This window comes from Ascaphus truei, chromosome 1, assembly GCF_040206685.1.
Source record: "Ascaphus truei isolate aAscTru1 chromosome 1, aAscTru1.hap1, whole genome shotgun sequence".
Lineage (NCBI taxonomy): Eukaryota > Metazoa > Chordata > Amphibia > Anura > Ascaphidae > Ascaphus > Ascaphus truei.
This window is the reverse complement of record NC_134483.1, coordinates 345,524,992-345,545,501: the sequence shown is the minus strand read 5'-3', so window position 1 is coordinate 345,545,501 and position 20,510 is coordinate 345,524,992. Positions and strand designations below refer to the sequence as shown.

General features: G+C 43.2%; 1 protein-coding gene across 2 annotated transcripts in view; it reads right to left on the bottom strand.

Annotated features, from left to right (window-relative positions):
- The window catches only part of GIMD1 (GIMAP family P-loop NTPase domain containing 1), a 31,383-nt gene extending 12,039 nt beyond the window's left edge, over nucleotides 1-19,344 (bottom strand). Inside the window, exons 1-2 of one of the 2 annotated variants that reach the window (XM_075608507.1) lie at nucleotides 19,249-19,344; nucleotides 10,061-10,534 (exon numbers count right to left, since the gene is read on the bottom strand). In XM_075608507.1, coding sequence (XP_075464622.1) covers nucleotides 10,061-10,453 — 393 coding nt within the window. In that variant the 5' untranslated portion in view covers nucleotides 10,454-10,534; nucleotides 19,249-19,344. Of the gene's footprint in view, nucleotides 1-10,060; nucleotides 10,535-17,513; nucleotides 17,589-19,248 lie in introns of those variants that run through there. The other variant, XM_075608497.1, reaches the window with a different exon arrangement.
- Nucleotides 19,345-20,510: the final 1,166 nt, after the last annotated feature.

Here is a 20,510-nt window from a genome sequence, read left to right as displayed (position 1 = left end):
CATCACAGTGATCAGTCTAGCACGGCATCACGGTGATCAGTGTCGCACGGCTTCACGGTGATCAGTCTCGCACGGCTTCACGGTGATCAGTCTCGCACGGCTTCACGGTGATCATTGTAGCACGGCTTCACGGTGATCAGTGTAGCACGGCATCACGGTGATCAGTGTAGCACGGCATCACGGTGATCAGTGTCGCACGGCTTCACGGTGATCAGTCTCGCACGGCTTCACGGTGATCAGTGTCGCACGGCATCACGGTGATCAGTGTCACACGGCATCACGGTGATCAGTGTCGCACCGCATCACAGTGATCAGTGTCGCACGGCATAACGGTGATCAGTGTAGCACGGCATCACGGTGATCAGTCTCGCACGGCTTCACGGTGATCAGTGTCGCACGGCATCACGGTGATCAGTGTCACACGGCATCACGGTGATCAGTGTCGCACGGCATCACAGTGATCAGTGTCGCACGGCATAACGGTGATCAGTGTAGCACGGCATCACGGTGATCAGTCTCGCACGGCTTCACGGTGATCAGTCTCGCACGGCTTCACGGTGATCAGTCTCGCACGGCTTCACGGTGATCAGTGTCGCACGGCTTCACGGTGATCAGTGTAGCACGGCTTCACGGTGATCAGTGTCGCACGGCTTCACGGTGATCAGTGTAGCACGGCTTCACGGTGATCAGTGTAGCACGGCTTCACGGTGATCAGTGTAGCACGGCTTCACGGTGATCAGTGTCGCACGGCTTCACGGTGATCAGTGTCACACGGCTTCACGGTGATCAGTGTCACACGGCTTCATGGTGATCAGTGTCGCACGGAATCACGGTGATCAGTGTAGCACGGCATCACGGTGATCAGTGTAGCACGGCATCACGGTGATCAGTGTAGCACGGCTTCACGGTGATCAGTCTCGCACGGCTTCACGGTGATCAGTGTCGCACGGCATCACGGTGATCAGTGTCGCACGGCATCACGGTGATCAGTGTAGCACGGCATCACGGTGGTCAGTGTAGCACGGCTTCACGGTGATCAGTGTCACACGGCATCACAGTGATCAGTGTCGCACGGAATCACGGTGATCAGTGTAGCACGGCATCACGGTGATCAGTGTAGCACGGCATCACGGTGATCAGTGTAGCACGGCTTCACGGTGATCAGTCTCGCACGGCTTCACGGTGATCAGTGTCGCACGGCATCACGGTGATCAGTGTCGCACGGCATCACGGTGATCAGTGTAGCACGGCATCACGGTGATCAGTGTAGCACGGCTTCACGGTGATCAGTGTCACACGGCATCACAGTGATCAGTGTCGCACGGCATCACAGTGATCAGTGTAGCACGGCTTCACGGTGATCAGTCTCGCACGGCTTCACGGTGATCAGTGTAGCACGGCTTCACGGTGATCAGTGTAGCACGGCTTCACGGTGATCAGTATAGCACGGCTTCACGGTGATCAGTCTCGCACGGCTTCACGGTGATGAGTGTCGCACGGCTTCACTGTGATCAGTGTCGCACGGCTTCACGGTGATCAGTGTAGCACGGCTTCACGGTGATCAGTGTAGCATGGCTTCACGGTGATCAGTGTCACACGGCTTCACAGTGATCAGTGTCGCACGGCATCACAGTGATCAGTGTCGCACGGCATCACAGTGATCAGTGTAGCACGGCATCACGGTGATCAGTGTAGCACGGCATCACGGTGATCAGTGTCGCACGGCTTCACGGTGATCAGTCTCGCACGGCTTCACGGTGATCAGTATAGCACGGCATAACGGTGATCAGTCTCGCACGGCTTCACGGTGATCAGTGTCGCATGGCTTCACGGTGATCAGTGTAGCACGGCTTCACGGTGATCAGTGTAGCACAGCTTCACGGTGATCAGTGTAGCACGGCTTCACGGTGATCAGTGTAGCACGGCTTCACGGTGATCAGTGTCGCACGGCTTCACGGTGATCAGTGTCGCACGGCTTCACGGTGATCAGTGTCGCACGGCATCACGGTGATCAGTGTCGCACGGCATCACGGCTTCACGGTGAACAGTGTCGCACGGCTTCACGGTGATCAGTGTCGCACGGCTTCACGGTGATCAGTGTCGCACGGCTTCAAGGTGATCAGTGTCGCATGGCATCACGGTGATCAGTGTGGCACGGCATCACGGTGATCAGTGTAGCACGGCATCACGGTGATCAGTGTGGCACGGCTTCACGGTGATCAGTGTGGCACGGCTTCACGGTGATCAGTGTGGCACGGCTTCACGGTGATCAGTGTAGCACGGCTTCACGGTGATCAGTGTAGCACGGCTTCACGGTGATCAGTCTCGCACGGCTTCACGGTGATCAGTGTCGCACGGCTTCACGGTGATCAGTGTAGCACGGCTTCACCGTGATCAGTCTCGCACGGCTTCACGGTGATCAGTGTCGCACGGCATCACGGTGATCAGTGTCGCACGGCATCACGGTGATCAGTGTAGCACGGCATCACGGTGATCAGTGTAGCACGGCTTCACGGTGATCAGTGTCGCACGGCATCACAGTGATCAGTGTTGCACGTCATCACGGTGATCAGTCTCGCACGGCTTCACGGTGATCAGTGTAGCACGGCTTCACGGTGATCAGTGTAGCACGGCTTCACGGTGATCAGTATAGCACGGCTTCACGGTGATCAGTCTCGCACGGCTTCACGGTGATGAGTGTCGCACGGCTTCACTGTGATCAGTGTCGCACGGCTTCACGGTGATCAGTGTAGCACGGCTTCACGGTGATCAGTGTAGCATGGCTTCACGGTGATCAGTGTCACACGGCTTCACGGTGATCAGTGTCGCACGGCATCACAGTGATCAGTGTCGCACGGCATCACAGTGATCAGTGTAGCACGGCATCACGGTGATCAGTGTAGCACGGCATCACGGTGATCAGTGTCGCACGGCTTCACGGTGATCAGTCTCGCATGGCTTCACGGTGATCAGTATAGCACGGCATAACGGTGATCAGTCTCGCACGGCTTCACGGTGATCAGTGTCGCACGGCTTCACGGTGATCAGTGTAGCACGGCTTCACGGTGATCAGTGTAGCACGGCTTCACGGTGATCAGTGTAGCACAGCTTCACGGTGATCAGTGTAGCACGGCTTCACGGTGATCAGTGTAGCACGGCTTCACGGTGATCAGTGTCGCACGGCTTCACGGTGATCAGTGTCGCACGGCTTCACGGTGATCAGTGTCGCACGGCATCACGGTGATCAGTGTCGCACGGCATCACGGCTTCACGGTGAACAGTGTCGCACGGCTTCACGGTGATCAGTGTCGCACGGCTTCACGGTGATCAGTGTCGCACGGCTTCAAGGTGATCAGTGTCGCATGGCATCACGGTGATCAGTGTGGCACGGCATCACGGTGATCAGTGTAGCACGGCATCACGGTGATCAGTGTGGCACGGCTTCACGGTGATCAGTGTGGCACGGCTTCACGGTGATCAGTGTGGCACGGCTTCACGGTGATCAGTGTGGCACGGCTTCACGGTGATCAGTGTAGCACGGCTTCACGGTGATCAGTGTAGCACGGCTTCACGGTGATCAGTCTCGCACGGCTTCACGGTGATCATTGTCGCACGGCTTCACGGTGATCAGTGTAGCACGGCTTCACGGTGATCAGTGTAGCACGGCTTCACGGTGATCAGTGTAGCACGGCTTCACGGTGATCAGTGTAGCACGGCTTCACTGTGATCAGTCTCGCACAGCTTCACGGTGATCAGTCTCGCACAGCTTCACGGTGATCAGTCTCGCACGGCTTCACGGTGATCAGTATCGCACGGCTTCACGGCACGGCTTCACCTTCTGAAAATATTCACTTCTCCCCTCTTTGTTGAAACTTCACTTTTTCCCTGTTACTTTTTTATATATATTTTTTTTGTCATGTAAAATGATTCCAAAATGTGCAATCAAACTTTTAATAGCTTTAGTACTTTAGTTGAATAAATAATGTATGGTAAGGGGCATTCCATAATCCCTTGCGTGACTTGGCTTGTTTACTTATGGTGCAGCCACTGCACAATACGTGTGAGTTTAAATAAATGGGATAAGAGGTGGCCATTCAACAGGAATAGTCCAACCTATTGATAATCAGTGAACGCTCTACAAGCTCACCATACCCCCAAGATAATGGGTCTAAACAGTGGTCGACTAATTTTCCAAAGGGCTGGGTATAAAACGTAGCCAGTGTCTAGCAGTGTACCACAAGGTAAATACGTAGGTATGTATAGTATAGTATAGTATAGTGTGTATATATATAAAGCAGAAAGTAGCCGCGTTAGTCCAGTTGCGATAGTGCAGAATAAATGAGTTCTTCAGTATTAGGTGATACCTTTTTTATTGGACTAACAATTTATGTCATAGGACAAGCTTTCGAGAGTTCTCCTCTCTTCTTCAGGTCAGCAATACTGATTTACACAGGAATCAATGCTAAAACAGTGTAGAGAGAAAAAAAAAAAAAAAACAGATATTTACTGTAGATAAGGTCGGGTGTTAAGTGTTTGAAGCCAGGGGACAGTGTCAAAGAAAGGTGGGGAGGGGAAGGGATGCTGGGGGGGGGGGGGGGAGAGAAAGTGTGGATAAGTATAGAGGCAAGCAGGATAATTACAGACAATTTTGGTAGGGTGTGAGAAAACCCATGTCCACATTAAGTCCTTTGGTTTTGGTGTCAAAGAGTCTTATCATTCTGAGCTCAAATGTTTTCCGTTCTTGGGTGCTTTTAAACATTCCATTGAGGATTTTGATTTTTAAATCATTTATGGAATGATCTGGTTGTGAGAAGTGATGTCCCACAGGTGAGCAGTATCTTCCTTCTTCGTGATGGAGTATAGAGTGTCTGTGCATATTCATTCTTCCTTGTAATTTTTGGCTGGTTTCCCCAATGTAGCAACCGTGGTCACATTTGTTGCATTGAATCATATACACTATATTCGTGGATGTGCAGCTGTATGATCCTTTAACATTGAATGTTCTATGGTTGTGACTGGCTGTGGGATCCTGGCAAATATGTTTGCAGAGTTTGCAGCGTTTGTTGCTGCACGGTTTTGTGCCGTTATTCATGTCTTTAAAATCGTTGTGAAGTTTTCTGCTGACTAATTTCTGTTTGAGGTTTGGTGGTTGCCGGAATGCAAGAATGGGAGGTTTGGGAAAGATTTCTTTTAATGTCGCCTCCTCTGTCAGCATGGGTTGCAGATCTTTGATTATTTTTCGTATTCCCTCTAGGGTAGGGTTGTATGTGGTCACTAGTGGTATGCGTGTGGTAGGTTCTTCCTGTCTGTATTGTAGCAGGTGTTCTCGTGGGGCTTTTAGTGCAGATGTTATAGTTTTGGCAATAGTCTTTGGTTTGTATCCCTTCTGTCTGAACGATTCGGTCAGGGTTGTGAGATGCCTGTTTCTGTCTTCAGTGTCAGAGCATATGCGGTGGTATCTTATAGCCTGGCTGTGTATGATACCTTGTTTGGTGTGAGTGGGATGGAAGCTGGAGTTGTGGAGGTAACTGCATCTGTCTGTTGGTTTCTTGTATACAGATGTGTGTAGTTTCCCATCTTTCAGTGTTACTGTCGTGTCTAGAAAGTTTATTAGGTTTGCAGAATAATCCATTTTGAGTTTTATTGATGGATGTAATGAGTTTAGGGACTCGTGGAATTGTTTTAGGTTTTCTTCACCCTCTGTCCATATTATAAACAGGTCATCAATGTATCTGTAGTATTTGTAGGGTTTGTGGAGGCATCCTACAAATACTACAGATACATTGATGACCTGTTTATAATATGGACAGAGGATAAATAAACTGCCATTCTTCAACATTTTGTACGCTTTTATATTGTCTGCAAAATAGAGTTTTATCAGCTAAGCTTTATAGTGAGTTTCAGCGTGAAAAAATGCTCATAGCTGCACAAGCAACTACAACAGCATTAGCAGAAGCAGATAATCCAGGGGTCCTTTGGGGTTCTGGATTTGGTGCACAGGCCACTAGTTAAAGACCCCTGCTCTAGGATGTACTAGTAGGATTTACACACAATTAAGTAAAGAATGAAAATGTATTACTTCTCTTCACTTCTAAAATCCCATCAGCTCATTTTACTTAATTTGTTTGTGGTCAATTAACTCATACCATCTGTGATTGTAGTGAAACAAAAATGTCATTCAAACGCCAACTATTACATCATGCGGAGAATAATTATCATGTAAAAGAAGGAAATTCCAGATTGCAGATTAGTGCAATACTTTGATCAGTTTCTTTCCTGTGCTGCTAAACCATATCTTTACATTGTAAATACTGTCATTCAAGCATGTCTCTTCCAATAACATTGTATATGTTTGAATACTAGCTCTGCCACCATCCATCAAACTCAAGATGTACTCTGGAAATACACACACACCTTGTACATTATGTCTGTAAATATGTGAAAATGTGCAGTAGTGAGCCTGGTGAAATTCATTTTACCCAAGTTCATTAGGGGAATGAACACAGGCAGTCCCTAATACAAAGAGTTTACGATATCCTGAAAGAGATTAGGTCAGTTTCATATACGGAAAAAGGAATTTAGAACTTGCCCTCACCCACAAATGTAATCATTAGGACTTATAGGTGCCAGGTCCAGTACCAACATCGAAATACGACAGTAACATTAGAAAAATGCAAAGTTGGACCTGCACTCAGCTTCAAAGCAAAGAAAATGTATAGATGCATTTAAAAAAAAAGGAAAACCTAATTTTTTTGCTGTCCAAATTCTTAACGTTTTAATACACATGCTTGAGCAAGGGTCCAGAGGCCAAGAAACCTTGCTGAAATTGTTATAATGTATAGCAGTGTGTGACCTAAATGATTTTCTTCTGTTTTTTTCTGTGAATATTGAAACTTTAAGAATTTGGACAGCATAAAAGTAAGTTTTTTCCTTTTTTCATTGTATCTTTACAGTTGCTTTGATGTACTGTAGAGCACAGGCCGAATTTTGGATTTTGGTAAATTTCATATAAACAATCATGAATTAAATAGAAATAGCCGTATATATACAATCTAAAGCGTTTGTTTAATATGGGGACATTAAAACTTGAAGGCAAATTGTGTTTGTTTTTAAGGTGAGGAATTGATCTAATTAATTTGAGAGATGTGTAATCCTCATCATTAGAAAATTGCAGGGGTAGGTTAAATAATCCATCATGGATAATGCAAGTGAAACATACCGACAAACTTTCAGGGAGGTTGGGTAGAGAAAAATGCACTGGATCTCTTCATTTGCTACTGACGTGCATTGGGCTGGGGGTATTTTTCCAGGATAAAGTAGACCATATATACTTTTGTGAATTATTAGTGCTCTTCTTCATAAATAGGGAAAGTTACCCACGATTGTCCTACTTCCCTGCTTGAGAGCAGGAGCCGGAGTAAAAGACATTGAGGTTCATTACTATTTTTTTATGATTTCACATAAAGCTTTGAAGAAGGTTCCTTGAAGTTTGTTGCTCTGGTTGGTAGGGTTACCAGGTGTCCAGTATGGAACGGACTGTCCTGTATTTGGACACTCTGTCCAGTAAATAATGTGAGGCAATACTGCATATGTATGTATGTGTCTGGTATCACCTCTCTGGACACAGTGACCTGACAGGCTTGGGGGGGCCACTGGATTTCCCTGAGCAGGTAGAGAGCAGGTCTGTTGCTAGGGGGATGGGCAGCTTTCTGCATCCTGATTGGCTGCATTACCCAGCAGCAGCCAATCAGGAGGTGTCGAGTCTGGAACCAAGGAGAAGAGGAAACAGCATGGAGCAGAGAGGTGTGTGTCTCAGGCGCGTTGCACTTTTCACCATTGTGTCCAGTATTTTTGGAGAAGCCACCTGGCAACCCTACTGTTGGTTATATATACTGTTCTCTTTTACACACACTGTACTGGAAGAGGAGGTGCGTTCAAACTGAAACCATTCAGTGCTAGAAAGCACAGTGATGTATGCATGGCAATCTCTTTTGACACTAAAGAGTGTAACTTAGAAACTGCATTTCTCCTTATTGCTGTGTGATATGATTTACTTCCTATCACTTCCCCGATGAAGGTGCTTGTATGCATTGGATCGTTGGATGCTACTGTGACTTCTTTAAGTCATTAAAATTACCTTTTTTTTTGCTACGCATTGAATCCTTTTCAATTTTTTGGTGTGCTTCACTCCTTTTTCCACTTCCTATGGTTAATCGTTATAATATGGGATTACATTAGGTAATCAATGTGATAGATAATATGCTGTACTGGCCTTCTGAATTGTTATTCTGACATTTACAGTACAAAGCATTTATCGAGTGTATAGTACTCCCTGCCGGCTCAGCACAGGAATTTTGTAATAAACCCACGTGAGACTTAGCCGTGAAATGTTGTTATTCCTGGGATACTCTGAGTGGTAAATAATGTGATACAGGTAATAAGAAATTAGGAGCACTCTAAAACCACAAATTAAGAGACCCCCGTTCAGTCTCTAGATGATACTGTAAATTGTTGTGAAACTATATATGTCGTGTGCTGTCACCACTGAAGGAGCTCTGACTTGCTGCCCGAAACGGTCTACCAGGCCTGAACAGTAATATTTGTCCTGCAGTGTTGATAAAGGAAAAAAGACCTAGAAATAATGACTAGAACAGACAGAAGTGGATCTGGAGGAAATGGTGTCTCATTAGGAACATTCTCAAGTACGAGAGACAGTTTTATTTCAGCCTGATTAATGGTACATATGTAGCCAATGTTGTTGCACCTGCTAGCGTGTTGCAGCAGGAGATACACAACGCACCCGTGTAAGAAGCAACAATTATGTTGAATTGGCTGCAAGGAGGGAGCGAACGAGCTCTTTCATTCACAGGAGCATGCCGGCGGGTGCAATAACGTTGGATACATCTGGATATGTGTAAGATTTCAGGAGTTTACCTAGCAGGATATGATACTCTTTTATTGGACAAGCCCACTCCTTGATAAAGGCAGTTCCCTGCCGAAACTTTGGACCTTTTGGTGGCACATTAAATATTCTTTTTGCATAAAAAGTGTGCCTGCTTCCATTCTCTACCCTGTTCTCCACTGGGCGTCTGGACCTCCCTGGATCCTGTGCACCGGCAGATAAGTACCCCCCTACAGTACCATTTTGCAGAGTGCATATACTTTCCTCTATGACAAGCATAAGAGACCCCATAAATGTTATTATACTGTATATGAATTTTCAAGATCACACGATCCTACTCTTATGTTACACAAAAGCTCAAATACTTGAGTTACCGATGAGGTATGAAAAGCTCATATATAACATGACCCATAAATAATTGTCACATAGGTCTGAGAGGAACAGCAGACTCATACCTCTGAGATAAGAGGGTACAGCTCTTGTGATATTCTGGGGAGGCGACAAAGCCAACAGAAGCAAAGAACGAAGCAGTGACACCTCCTGATAATGTATTCTGTAATGTAATATATATCTTCAATCAATCCAACGTTTGCCTGTTTGCCTTTCATTGCCATGAGGGGTACTCATTGGAGCCTGTTTTCTAATGTAGATGAATGACCACTTTACAATGTAGGGATGGCACTGCAAAGACTGAACCGTTACCATTTGAACGTGACCCTCCCCAATTTTGGGAATCCTATGCTCAAATCCTCCTCTTATAGCATAAGAGGTCACATCATTGTCTCCTTCTTCTGGCCCTAATGCCGTTTGACAGGATGTGTGTGTGTGTGAATGGCCGAGCCTGACCTTGTTGAAATTAAGGAAAGCAATGCTTATATTAGCTGCTTCATCTGGTAGCAATTAACAATTTTATACATTTTTTTTCCAACCTTATAGAAGGCAGATATCCTGATGTGGGATTAAAAATTAAACTCTTCAGTGCTTGAGGGCCTTGTAATACATTGGAAAGCATTCACTTGTGGTGTAAACAACTCATCCTAATTTATCAATGCGTAACTTTGGCCTCCTAGACAAATTAGTAAAGACAAAAGAGAGAGAGCAGATTTTCTCATCCTTAAAACTGGTATGAATTACTCGGCTAATTATAATATACATTACCTCTGCTAATTTCACAGTGTGCTGGTTATCTTCTTCACAGAGGGGTACATCAGCCCTCAGGACGAGCAGGGCCATGTGTAATCCTTCTGCAAATCGATGTGCTAAGGCTTTCCTCACTTTTTGCTTCACCTCTTCCTGGTTTAAGCTGCTATGAAGAGAACCTGGTGTATCCAGCACCTGCAGTCTCAGGCACATGTCTCTACCCATCCGACGAGCAAAGTGAGGTATGCTGACTGCGCACAGTCGGCATTCCTTGGTCACCGAGTGTGGCGAAAACTGGCTTTCAAATTCATAGCTGCCCAGCAAGCTGTTTCCAAGTGAGCTCTTCCCACTTTTGGTCCTTCCCAGTAGGAGGAGGTTAATGGTGATCTCATTGGTGTCAGCCATTTGCATTAATTCCGTGCACACTTTATTTTCATCTATGAAGAGACTCTTATGTTGGGCTGTTATAAGGTATCACAGCCTCCAACGAATCTGTTTAAAAGCAGAAAATTGTAAAGGCATTAGTAAAGGTTAGCATTTATAATGTGTTGCAGCCCTCATTTAAAAATAAATGTTTACTTATGAATAGCCAGGTTATAAACTGAACCCTTGTTTGCTTTAAGGACTGTGTAGCAGAACAATACGTATGACATACGAGCAGTATTTTATTATGGATTTGAAAGAACCATAAATAAACCCATAATTACGTTTGTCTGCTTTCAGAGTTGGTACAGCCTGCTTCACACTGTTGTCACATGTCATACAGTGGTTAGACTGTGCACACATTTTCTGGGTAACAACATGCAAATCAGGACACAGAGTACGTTACCGGATAACTTCCTATATACAGCATTTCTAACACGGATGCATCTCTTTCTAAAGCTGGTATCTGCTGCATTACACAGCGGGGGAAGCAAAACATACATTAATGAGCTGCAAAATATCTTAATTTTGAACATTGATCTTATCTTTGTTTCCATGGTAGTGTGAGCTTGGATATTATTCTTTTTTTCTTTTTTTTTAGCATTGGTTCCAAATTAAGCACAATGGGTTTATGGTGATGGAGGAAATAATAACAGCCCTCCACTGTAAAAGAGACCTTAATGATAACACAAAGAGTACATTTTCATGCCTTCTAGTGGTCCCCAAATCTGGATACTGCAGAAGGATTCTGGGTAGTGCAAATGGCATCAGAATGAGCACATTTAGGCCGCTATTCACTAAACGTTGATAAATGAAAAATTGCCTTACCAGTGTTTAACACCAGTTTTATTTCTTGCCCTATGCTATACAGCGGTAAAGCAGAAAAAAGGTTATTTTTACTGCGGTAATATGATGCAATATGTTTAATGGGGTGTATGCCAATCAGTAATTATCACAACATGACTTATCCACATGCTATTCACTAAACTCTACCTGGAAAAACTGAGCTTCTGCCCCAAAATATTGGGTTTTGTAAGAAATCCTAGTATATAACCTTATGGTAGAAGTGTGATATATCCCATTGCTAAATAGCCCATTTCTAAATAGCCAATCCCATTTCTAAATAATGCCAATTTTTTTAAGCAGCCCTATCAACCATAAGTAAATCAAGTTCTTATTGTTTTTCTTGCTAAACATGAATTCCCCCTTAGAACTTGTCCTTGCTACATTATACTCCTCGTATGGCAAAATCTTGGGTTAAAGAAGTGTAAAATCAGAAAACTACTTTACTTTAAAGACAGCTATTTTGTCCTTTTGTCTTAGTTTGGTTACTGAGTTTGCAGTGTGAAGCTGGTTTTGGGAACCTTTTGGATGAAATGTAAATGCACTCATCCTTTTCTTTATCTTTGCTTCACCTTACAAAGTGGAGGGTCTTGCCACTTTTCGTTTTACATACTGTACCATAACCTCATGGTGCCAGGTGTGCAACCACTATCTTAAAAGTGTAAAAATTAGTATCAAGCTGAAACTTATGTCACAAAGGACAAAAGAGATATCTTTATGTGGGTTTCTGGGCCTGAGTTTCTTTACCCCAAGCTTTGATGTATGTAATACTGCATGGAAAAGCACAAGAGAAACATCCAGGCTTAAAAGGAGTGTATAAGCAAGACATTGATATATACTGTATGTATATGTATATCTATGTATACTGTATGTAATGTGCGGCCCTTGAGGTATATCATGTCATATGACCCAAGTTGCAATAATATTTACAAACTGAAAATATCCCATGGTTTGTGAACGCTAGTGAAAATGTCACGCTTATCTAATCACAAAAACCTGTGACTTTCTGAAAGTTTGCTTACTGACATAAGCTACAGTTACTTAACAAGTAAGGTGACACATACCGGTACTACCAAGGCATACACTTTGTTACAAATGTTTATGATATCATATTCAGGTAAGTTACTTGCAACAATTAACAGCACATCGCAGATTGCTGTTGAAACAGTATATTAGATACTTGGGTACTGTAAGAAATACTTTTCATGTAACACATGTGAAAAAAAATTGGGAGTACGTTTGGAAGGCAACGAAGCAATCACTGTTGACCAAACCAAAAGGTACAAGCCTTCACTGAACATACTGTAAAGTCTTGGATCCTCTTGTGTTCAATGGTTGATTGACTACAGGTATGGAACATACTGAAGTCCTCAAAAATCATCTCACAGGGCTTTTACATTGACAGCTGCCAGACTCAGGGCAGCTGGGACTCGTGTCCTGGGCTGGTGGGTCAAGGGCCCTGCCCCCTGCCTCGAACCGTAATGTGTAGGGCCTGATCTTCGGGCCTGTAAGTCCCTTCCCTCCCCTACCAATGCCCCTCCGAGGCTGCAGGTACACCTCTGCGCTGCCCACATGGTCCTCCACACACTGCTTCCGCATCTACTGCTGCCCTCCCTAGCCCCAGGCCCTTACCTTCCCCAAGCCCATACTTTCTCCTCGCCCCTCCCCCATACTCCCCTCCACCCCTAGGCCCCCACTTTCTCCCTGATCCCCCCCCCGGGAGAGAAACAATACCTCCTCTCCCCTCCCCCAGGACCATACCTCCTCCCCCCATCCCCGGCCACAAACCTCCTTTACCACCCTCCCTCAGGTGCATACCTCCTTCACCTTCTCCCCCAAAGTACATACCTACTGTATTCTCCCCCGGTCTCAAACCTCCTTCTCCCCTTCCCGCCACCCCCCAGGCCCAAACCTTTCACCAACCCCACTCCCCAGGCCCATACCTTCTACCATCCCTCCCAGGCCCATACCTTCCCCTAGGCCCAAATCTTTTTTTCCCCCAAGCCCATACTTCCCCTTCTCCTCCCCATGCCCATACCTTCTCCCCAGGCTCATGCCTTCTCCCCTCATCCTCATGCCTATATCTCCCCCCTTCCCTTCCTCCCTAGGCCCAGACATTTTCCCTCTCCTCCCCAGACCTACACCTTCTACCTCCAGGCCCTGGACTGACTTCTGAATTATCATACAAGCCGCTGCTTTTTAACTTGTTTATTAATGAACATGAGATTGGCATTGAAAGCAAAGTCTCCATCTTTGCTGATTACACTAAATTATGTCAGTTAGTAAAATCAGAGCAGGATGTAATTTATCTTAAGAAGGACTTGGGGAGACTGGAAACTTGGGTAGGTAAATCACAGATGAGGTTTAATACAGATAAATGTAAGGTTATGCATTTGGGAAGCAAGAATAAACAGGCTACGTACAAATTAAATGTGGCAACATTAGGTGAATCCTTGATGGAAAATGATTTAGGAGTGCTTTAGACAGCAGGCTTAGCAATAGTGCCCAATATCATAGAGTAGCTGCAAAGGCAAATAAGATCCTATCTTGCATACACCAGGGCATGGATGGAAAGGAAGAAAGCATACTTATGCCCCTCTATAAAGCATTAGTAAAACCACGCATTGAATATGCAGTAAAGTTGTGGGCACTGCCACATAAAAAAATACATTATGGAACTAGAAAAAGTACAGTCAAAATTAGTGAAGGGGTGGAAAATCTAATTTATGAGGAGAGGCTAGCTAAATTAGATTTGTTTACATTAGAAAAGAGGCGTCTAAGAGGGGATATGATAACTATATACAAATATATTCAGGGACAATACAAGGAGCTTTCAAAATAACTATTCATCCCAAGGGCAATACAAACGACACATGGTCACCCCTTAAGGTTGGAGGAAAGGTGATTTTACCAGCAACAAATTAAAGGGTTCTTTATAGTAAGGGCAGTTAAAATGTGGAATTCATTACCCATGGAGACTATGATGGCAGATACAATAGATATCTTCAAAAAAAGGTTGGACATTTTTTTTTTTTTTATAGAAAGGAAAGGTATACAGTACAGGGATATACCAAATAAGTAAACATGGGAAGGTTGGTGATTCAGGGAGTAATCTAATTGCCAATATTTGGAGTCAGGAACTAGGGGAGAGGGGTAGAGAGAAAGAAGGGGAAGAAGTATTCAGACATTTTTATACATAGACTGACCGTGTTTCATCAAATAAACAAAGGTAAATTGGTGGTGACAACTGGCGAGAACCGGGTGCCTATCCCCGGGGCATGGAGAACTCTTAGTAATCATGCGTATCTGTGCAGCGCCTCCAGCTTCAAGGGATCCTGTCAGGGACAAGACTCCTCCTCACAAACACTCCTTTACCAGGAACACACAGTAGGCAGGGGATGGAACAACTGTGTTTATTTAGATATTCCAGTCACTCCATCCTCCTCCTTCTTCCTTGGACTGAACCCAAGGGGCCTGAGGCCCCAAAAGCCCATCCTTAGCCCCCCGAGGGGCGTGCCCTTACGGGGTGAGGTGGAGTAGCTCCCACTCAGAGGGAAGGGACAGTACACACACAATTTAGTGGAGTGCCAGCTTTTGTACCTGGGGAGAGGTTTGTAACCCTGCACCATAACAAGGCAGGTCCTGGTACTGACAGGCATCACACCACTGGCATGTGACCCAGACCTTTCCCAGGCATTACACTCCAACAGCCCGGAGACCTGCACCTGGATAGAGTAACATTGTATTCATCCAGGCTGTAACTGCAAGCTAGGCCCTCTGCAGGAGTTTAACCCCAACACTGTCTGTTCTTATCAGGACTTATAGTGATAAGACCAGGGGAAAGGCTATAGCCAGGGGCACTAGGCTACATAGGTTTTGGAGAAACAATGGGACCTATCATTTATGAAGCTGGTTAATTTTCCATCTTCATTATAAACCATACTTTTTGGTTATTTGGTTTAGCCACGCAGGTGATTGTTTCCAGGTTGCTGTGATACAGCACCTAGTAGCTACAAAAATGTGCGTCCCTAACTTCTTGAGGACTCTGTTTATGTTCTCGAGTGGTCTAAGAGAACCTCCCTGTGGTCCAGGTGAAATCTGGTACATTATGCCTTTTTTTAATGAGTTTTAAAATATTAAGCATACAATCAAAATCCTATATGTGGTTTTTATAATAAATCAGTTGTGTAGCATTAGATAATGTATCCTTGGGTTGCTATAGCAACCATTCACAAAAGCACAGCACTTCCTCTTTTGAAATAGGCAGCCATATTGTGAGCCCAGGGAAGCAGGACCTTTGCCGATCGATCACGGGTAAACGGATCGGTCCGGCAGCTTAGGTAATTACATTTCTTTAAAACTAAGCAGCGGCTGCCTTTATTAAAACAACAAAAACAAACAAAAATGCAACCTGTATTGCCACAGTGTTACCTGCTAGTTTTTTTTGCGGGGGGAGGGTTAATGGTGGGGGTTACTTACCTGAAGAGATCATGTCACTGCTTTCTATTGGGGACCCCAACATTTTTGTGTCTATTTTAAAAGCAACTCGGGGATCCTCAGAGCTGAGAGCACCCCTGGTTCTACTGAGGTAAAAAAACAACGGTGTTTTGGGGGGATTGCATCTTTGAATGTTCTTAACTAAAGGTTTTTACTCAAAATGAAAGCATTCTCTATTATTCCGTTTTTTAATAAAGTGTGGTGTGAAATAATGTGCTTTATTCTTTGTCAGTAAATGACATATTTTTTATTTATGTGCAGTAAAATTCACTTGGAATCAAAATTGAATAACATTGGTATTATTAATCCCATTTATTAAATGGGAAATTTTAAACATGCCAAAATGAAGGGTTTTATTATTTGTACAATTCAATAAAGTTTATATTGAAAAATATAAATGAGGTTTGTTTGGTGAAAGGAAGAATAGGAACAATTCTGATACTTTTAGGTTAAAAGTTCAAAAGGATTTCTTTAACGTGTAGACGTGTCCGGGACCAATAGCCTTTTGTGCTTATATAGGGGCACATTGATCCCTATATATCTCTTATCTAAATATCTATCGTGACAAACGCCACCCTTGTGTAGTGCTGACGTCTGTCTGGGCTCTTGCCGACACGGTCTTCTAGGGTTATTTAGAGAAACACAAGAATAAGATGTAGCATTATAGTGCGTAACTCAGGCTTCTGCATGTTTTATTTTGTCCCAGTAGGGGACTGCAGTTTCAACAGATACATGTTGGAGGCACTCAGCCATTAGCCTTCAGTAGTTTTGCTCTTATGTCAGTGACATATATTTTATACAGCCTGTCACTTTAAGAATACGAAATCATAAAAGTAAAGCCTATCCCTCTTAGGGAAACTAAGTATACAGCAGCATAAGCCTTTCTAAATGTTGCTGGCCAACTAACCCGGTTCCATCTTAAATAACACACTCCCACTTAGGGAAACGATATACACACTGATATCCACAGTCTTTAGACACAGCAATATACATTTAAATCTTATCTGTAAGTTGGGGAACAGCGTCCCAAGGGATTGTATGCTGTCCTTTCAGATACGTGAAGGGGGCGTCCTCTCTGAACTGGATACAGGGGAGCGTGCCTCCTGGCTCTAGACAACAGACTGAAAAAGCAACCCTCTTTGCTCTAAATACCTGTTCTTGTAATTACAGTAGGTGAGCAGATGAGGGGGAACAAGACCATACATATATATATATATACAATTATCTCTGGACTGAGTCTCGATGCCGGGGACCACTGGTGAGCTCTGTGGGATCCAATGGTTCAGGTAAGATAATAAAAAAAGAGAGATCCCTTGCGGGGTTGCTGTTTTAAAGAGACAATCTCTAAAACAGTTTTTGATAAAGAAGAACATTCTATAATAACATTTGTAATTTTTTTTTTAAAGATATTGTATTAAAAAAATGACAGAATCTGTCAAAATATCTAAGTTTTAAAGACTAGACTGGTAAGTAGTTAATTCAGCAGTGGTCATCTTGTTCTGTCCAGGTTGCCAGCGACTTCAATGACCACCAAGAAGGCAAGTCTCAGTTTTCATAAAGGATATCATCATGGGACTTAGCATGTTATCTTCTATCAAAATAGGAAAATAAATTGGGGGTGTCTCTTGATGGCTTTTAGATGAGCAAAAATGGTGCATTTGTTCAATATGTTGTAAAATCTTTCTACTCCCGACTGCATCTTTCTTACCTCCGTGCGCTTTCCTTTCTCGTTTGTCTTGAGCGAGATGTGGCAGCACATTGTAAAGTGAACTTTGACACAGATGATGGCAGTTGGTACCACTTGGAGGATAACACAGAAGCTTTACACTCAGTTAATGTGTTACAGAAAGATCAAAGTTTATTACAGATAACATTTGGTAGTTTCGTGTATAGAATTCCACATGCATGCACAAGGTGTGTATATGTACATATATATTTATTTATTCCACGAGAGCTGCACTCCTGTTTCGTTCTTTATTCTGTGTTTTTGACCCTGGAAAGGTTTTAATTTTTGGAGCAACACCTCACATTTAACAAAATGGGTTGTATTTTTGTTTACCCTGATGTTTGATCAGTTAATATCAAGTCACTTTTATCACCTGCACTAGAAATCAGTTGTTATGCTGAAACGCCTCCCCCGCCCATAGTATGTATGTATGTATGATTGGACCCCTAAAAAATTACATCTTCATGAATACTCGAGCCATTACAGGTCTGTCACAGTAAATTGTTACATTTAATAATTATTTAATGATCTAATAAATATTCTTTGAAGTTGGTGAAACTTTGATGATCTCATCAAATGCATAGTTACAAAATGTTGTTTAGTGAAGAAGATAAGCACGCTATAAAGTGTTTGAGACAGAGCAAGAATTATGGTCCAAAACGCTTCCACAAAATGTTTCCTGATAAAGGATGGTCACTAGGAGGACTGAAAAAAGACATTCGTAAAACAACATATCATTCAGGAGTGGCTGCATCTGGATCAACGTGTTATCGATTACTGTATGTGCAGTAATCAGACATTCTCGTCTTCGGGTGTACGTTTCAGCTGGAGGATTTTTTGAACACACTCTGAACTAAAACTTTACAGTAATCTTAGTTTTCAGATTAGATTACAACAGTTTAACACATTATGAGCTACGAAGGAAAACTTCTATTTCTCGTATAATGAACACTAACCTCCCGCAGTGTATCTGGTACTTGTTGACATAATACATTGACATCAATTTAGCTAACGTCAGTCGATTGTCGACATTGTGCTTTTTATATAGTGTTAATCTACATAACAGATTTACAAGTGTGCACATTTTTGGGGGGATTGAGTGAGAAAGATACAAAATATGAACACAGTGGATATACTGTATGTGGATCAACCTCAGATCTCAAAATGGTTAAACATTGTAAATGCTGTACCTTCTGTCATTTATTATTCAATCACAAGACAAATATTCACAGATTCCCATATGTGAGATTTCTAGGCTTTCATAACAATGTCTTGTATTTGATGTGTGATCTGCATATCAATGTTTACATACATATCAATATTTATATATACACACAAACCTAAATGCATCAAAGTGACAAGGTCTACAAGAAGAACGTAAACATATCGTAAAGAAAACATAAATATATCAATGTGTACCAGAAACCCAGATGGGAACAGCAACAGTAGCAAATGTCATCTTCGTATTACGATAGCGTATCAGAGATTTTACATGGTATTCAATCTGTGATGATGGGCTATTCTGTTTTGGCCGCTTGAACTTTTACCATTTTCTATTACTAATTGCAGCCAATGAGCTGCTCGAATCCGCCCACCAATCCAGCGCGGAAGTCTCATGGATTCAAACACATTTTCTGTGACAAAACATTAGTTAGCACAGTAGTAAACTGAGCAATAGAGGATTGCTATGAATGCTTTTTATGAATTGATTACTCACCCACAGCTGTACCTGTTGTGGTGGTCAATGCCGTCTTGCTCTCTTTCATATGGGCAGAGCACTGAGGACGGAGTACAGCCTGCACCTTAATACTGGTACTTCCAGAGATAGAACTATAACATGTATGGTACATCCTGTTGGCTGGCTAGGAAATTGAACATGTGATTCAGTCACTGTCAGTTGTATAAACAACATACAGAAAAGTTGAGTCTAAATCAAGGATCAGGAAAGCGAATGTAAAAGTATTAGCTTTTGTTATACATTTCACTGATGTTTGTTTCAACAACATAAGTAGGAATGGTCACAACATTTGCTCAAGTTCACAAACTTGATGAAGGTTTGACATTTGTGCCTGGCCAAAAAATAGTGAAAATCTGAAGCTTTGCGAAAGACCGGCAACTGTGAGTATCTTACTTAGGTAGCACGTTAGCCCCAAACTTCGAGATTATTTAAATATTGACAGCTACTGTAATTAGCCTAGCGTCATCAACGTTCATTAAGCCAAAAATGCATTACCATGAAAAATGTTTATTTTTTTTATTTTTATCATTGTAGCATCACTAAAAATAAAGCATTTTTTAAAAAACTTATTGTGGCAGTCAAGTTCCAATCTTGATTGGAACCTGCTTAACGTTGCAAATAATGCAATTTATTTATTGCCTACTTCAGACTGGCGTTAGCCCTATCTGGCCTATGTATATATTGGCCAACATATTTGCCATTATATACATAGACAAGTTCACATAAAACAACCTGGAGTAAGTGATAAAAAACACATACAACCCATTACAGTACATATTAACCCCTTAGTAGCCCAAATGGCAAGCTGATCATGGGTTTCCATGACAAGCTGACTACTAAGGGCTACAACGGGGTTAATGTTAATGTTAACATTAAACTATACTAACTACTCCACTTGGCTACTTTAGTGGCTAGTAAAGCATTGCCATGCTATGCTTTACTAACCGCTAAAGCACACAAGGGGTTAAACCCTACAGCCAGCCCACCATGGTCCTAACCACCCTCCCCAGGGCAACTACCTCCATCGCCATCCCCCTATCACCAAAAAACCTAGTCCTCCTCTAAACTAATGACTCAAATTCCATCAAAAAATAAATAACCTTAAAAAATTAGCCTTTTGCTGAAGCAGGTGTCCTGCAACTAGGAAAGGGCTAGATCGCAACCCCCAGATCCCAATAAGTGTGTACATTCTCTGTATTTTGTGTTTCTGTGTGTTTCCGAGGTCTTATCCAAATAAACCT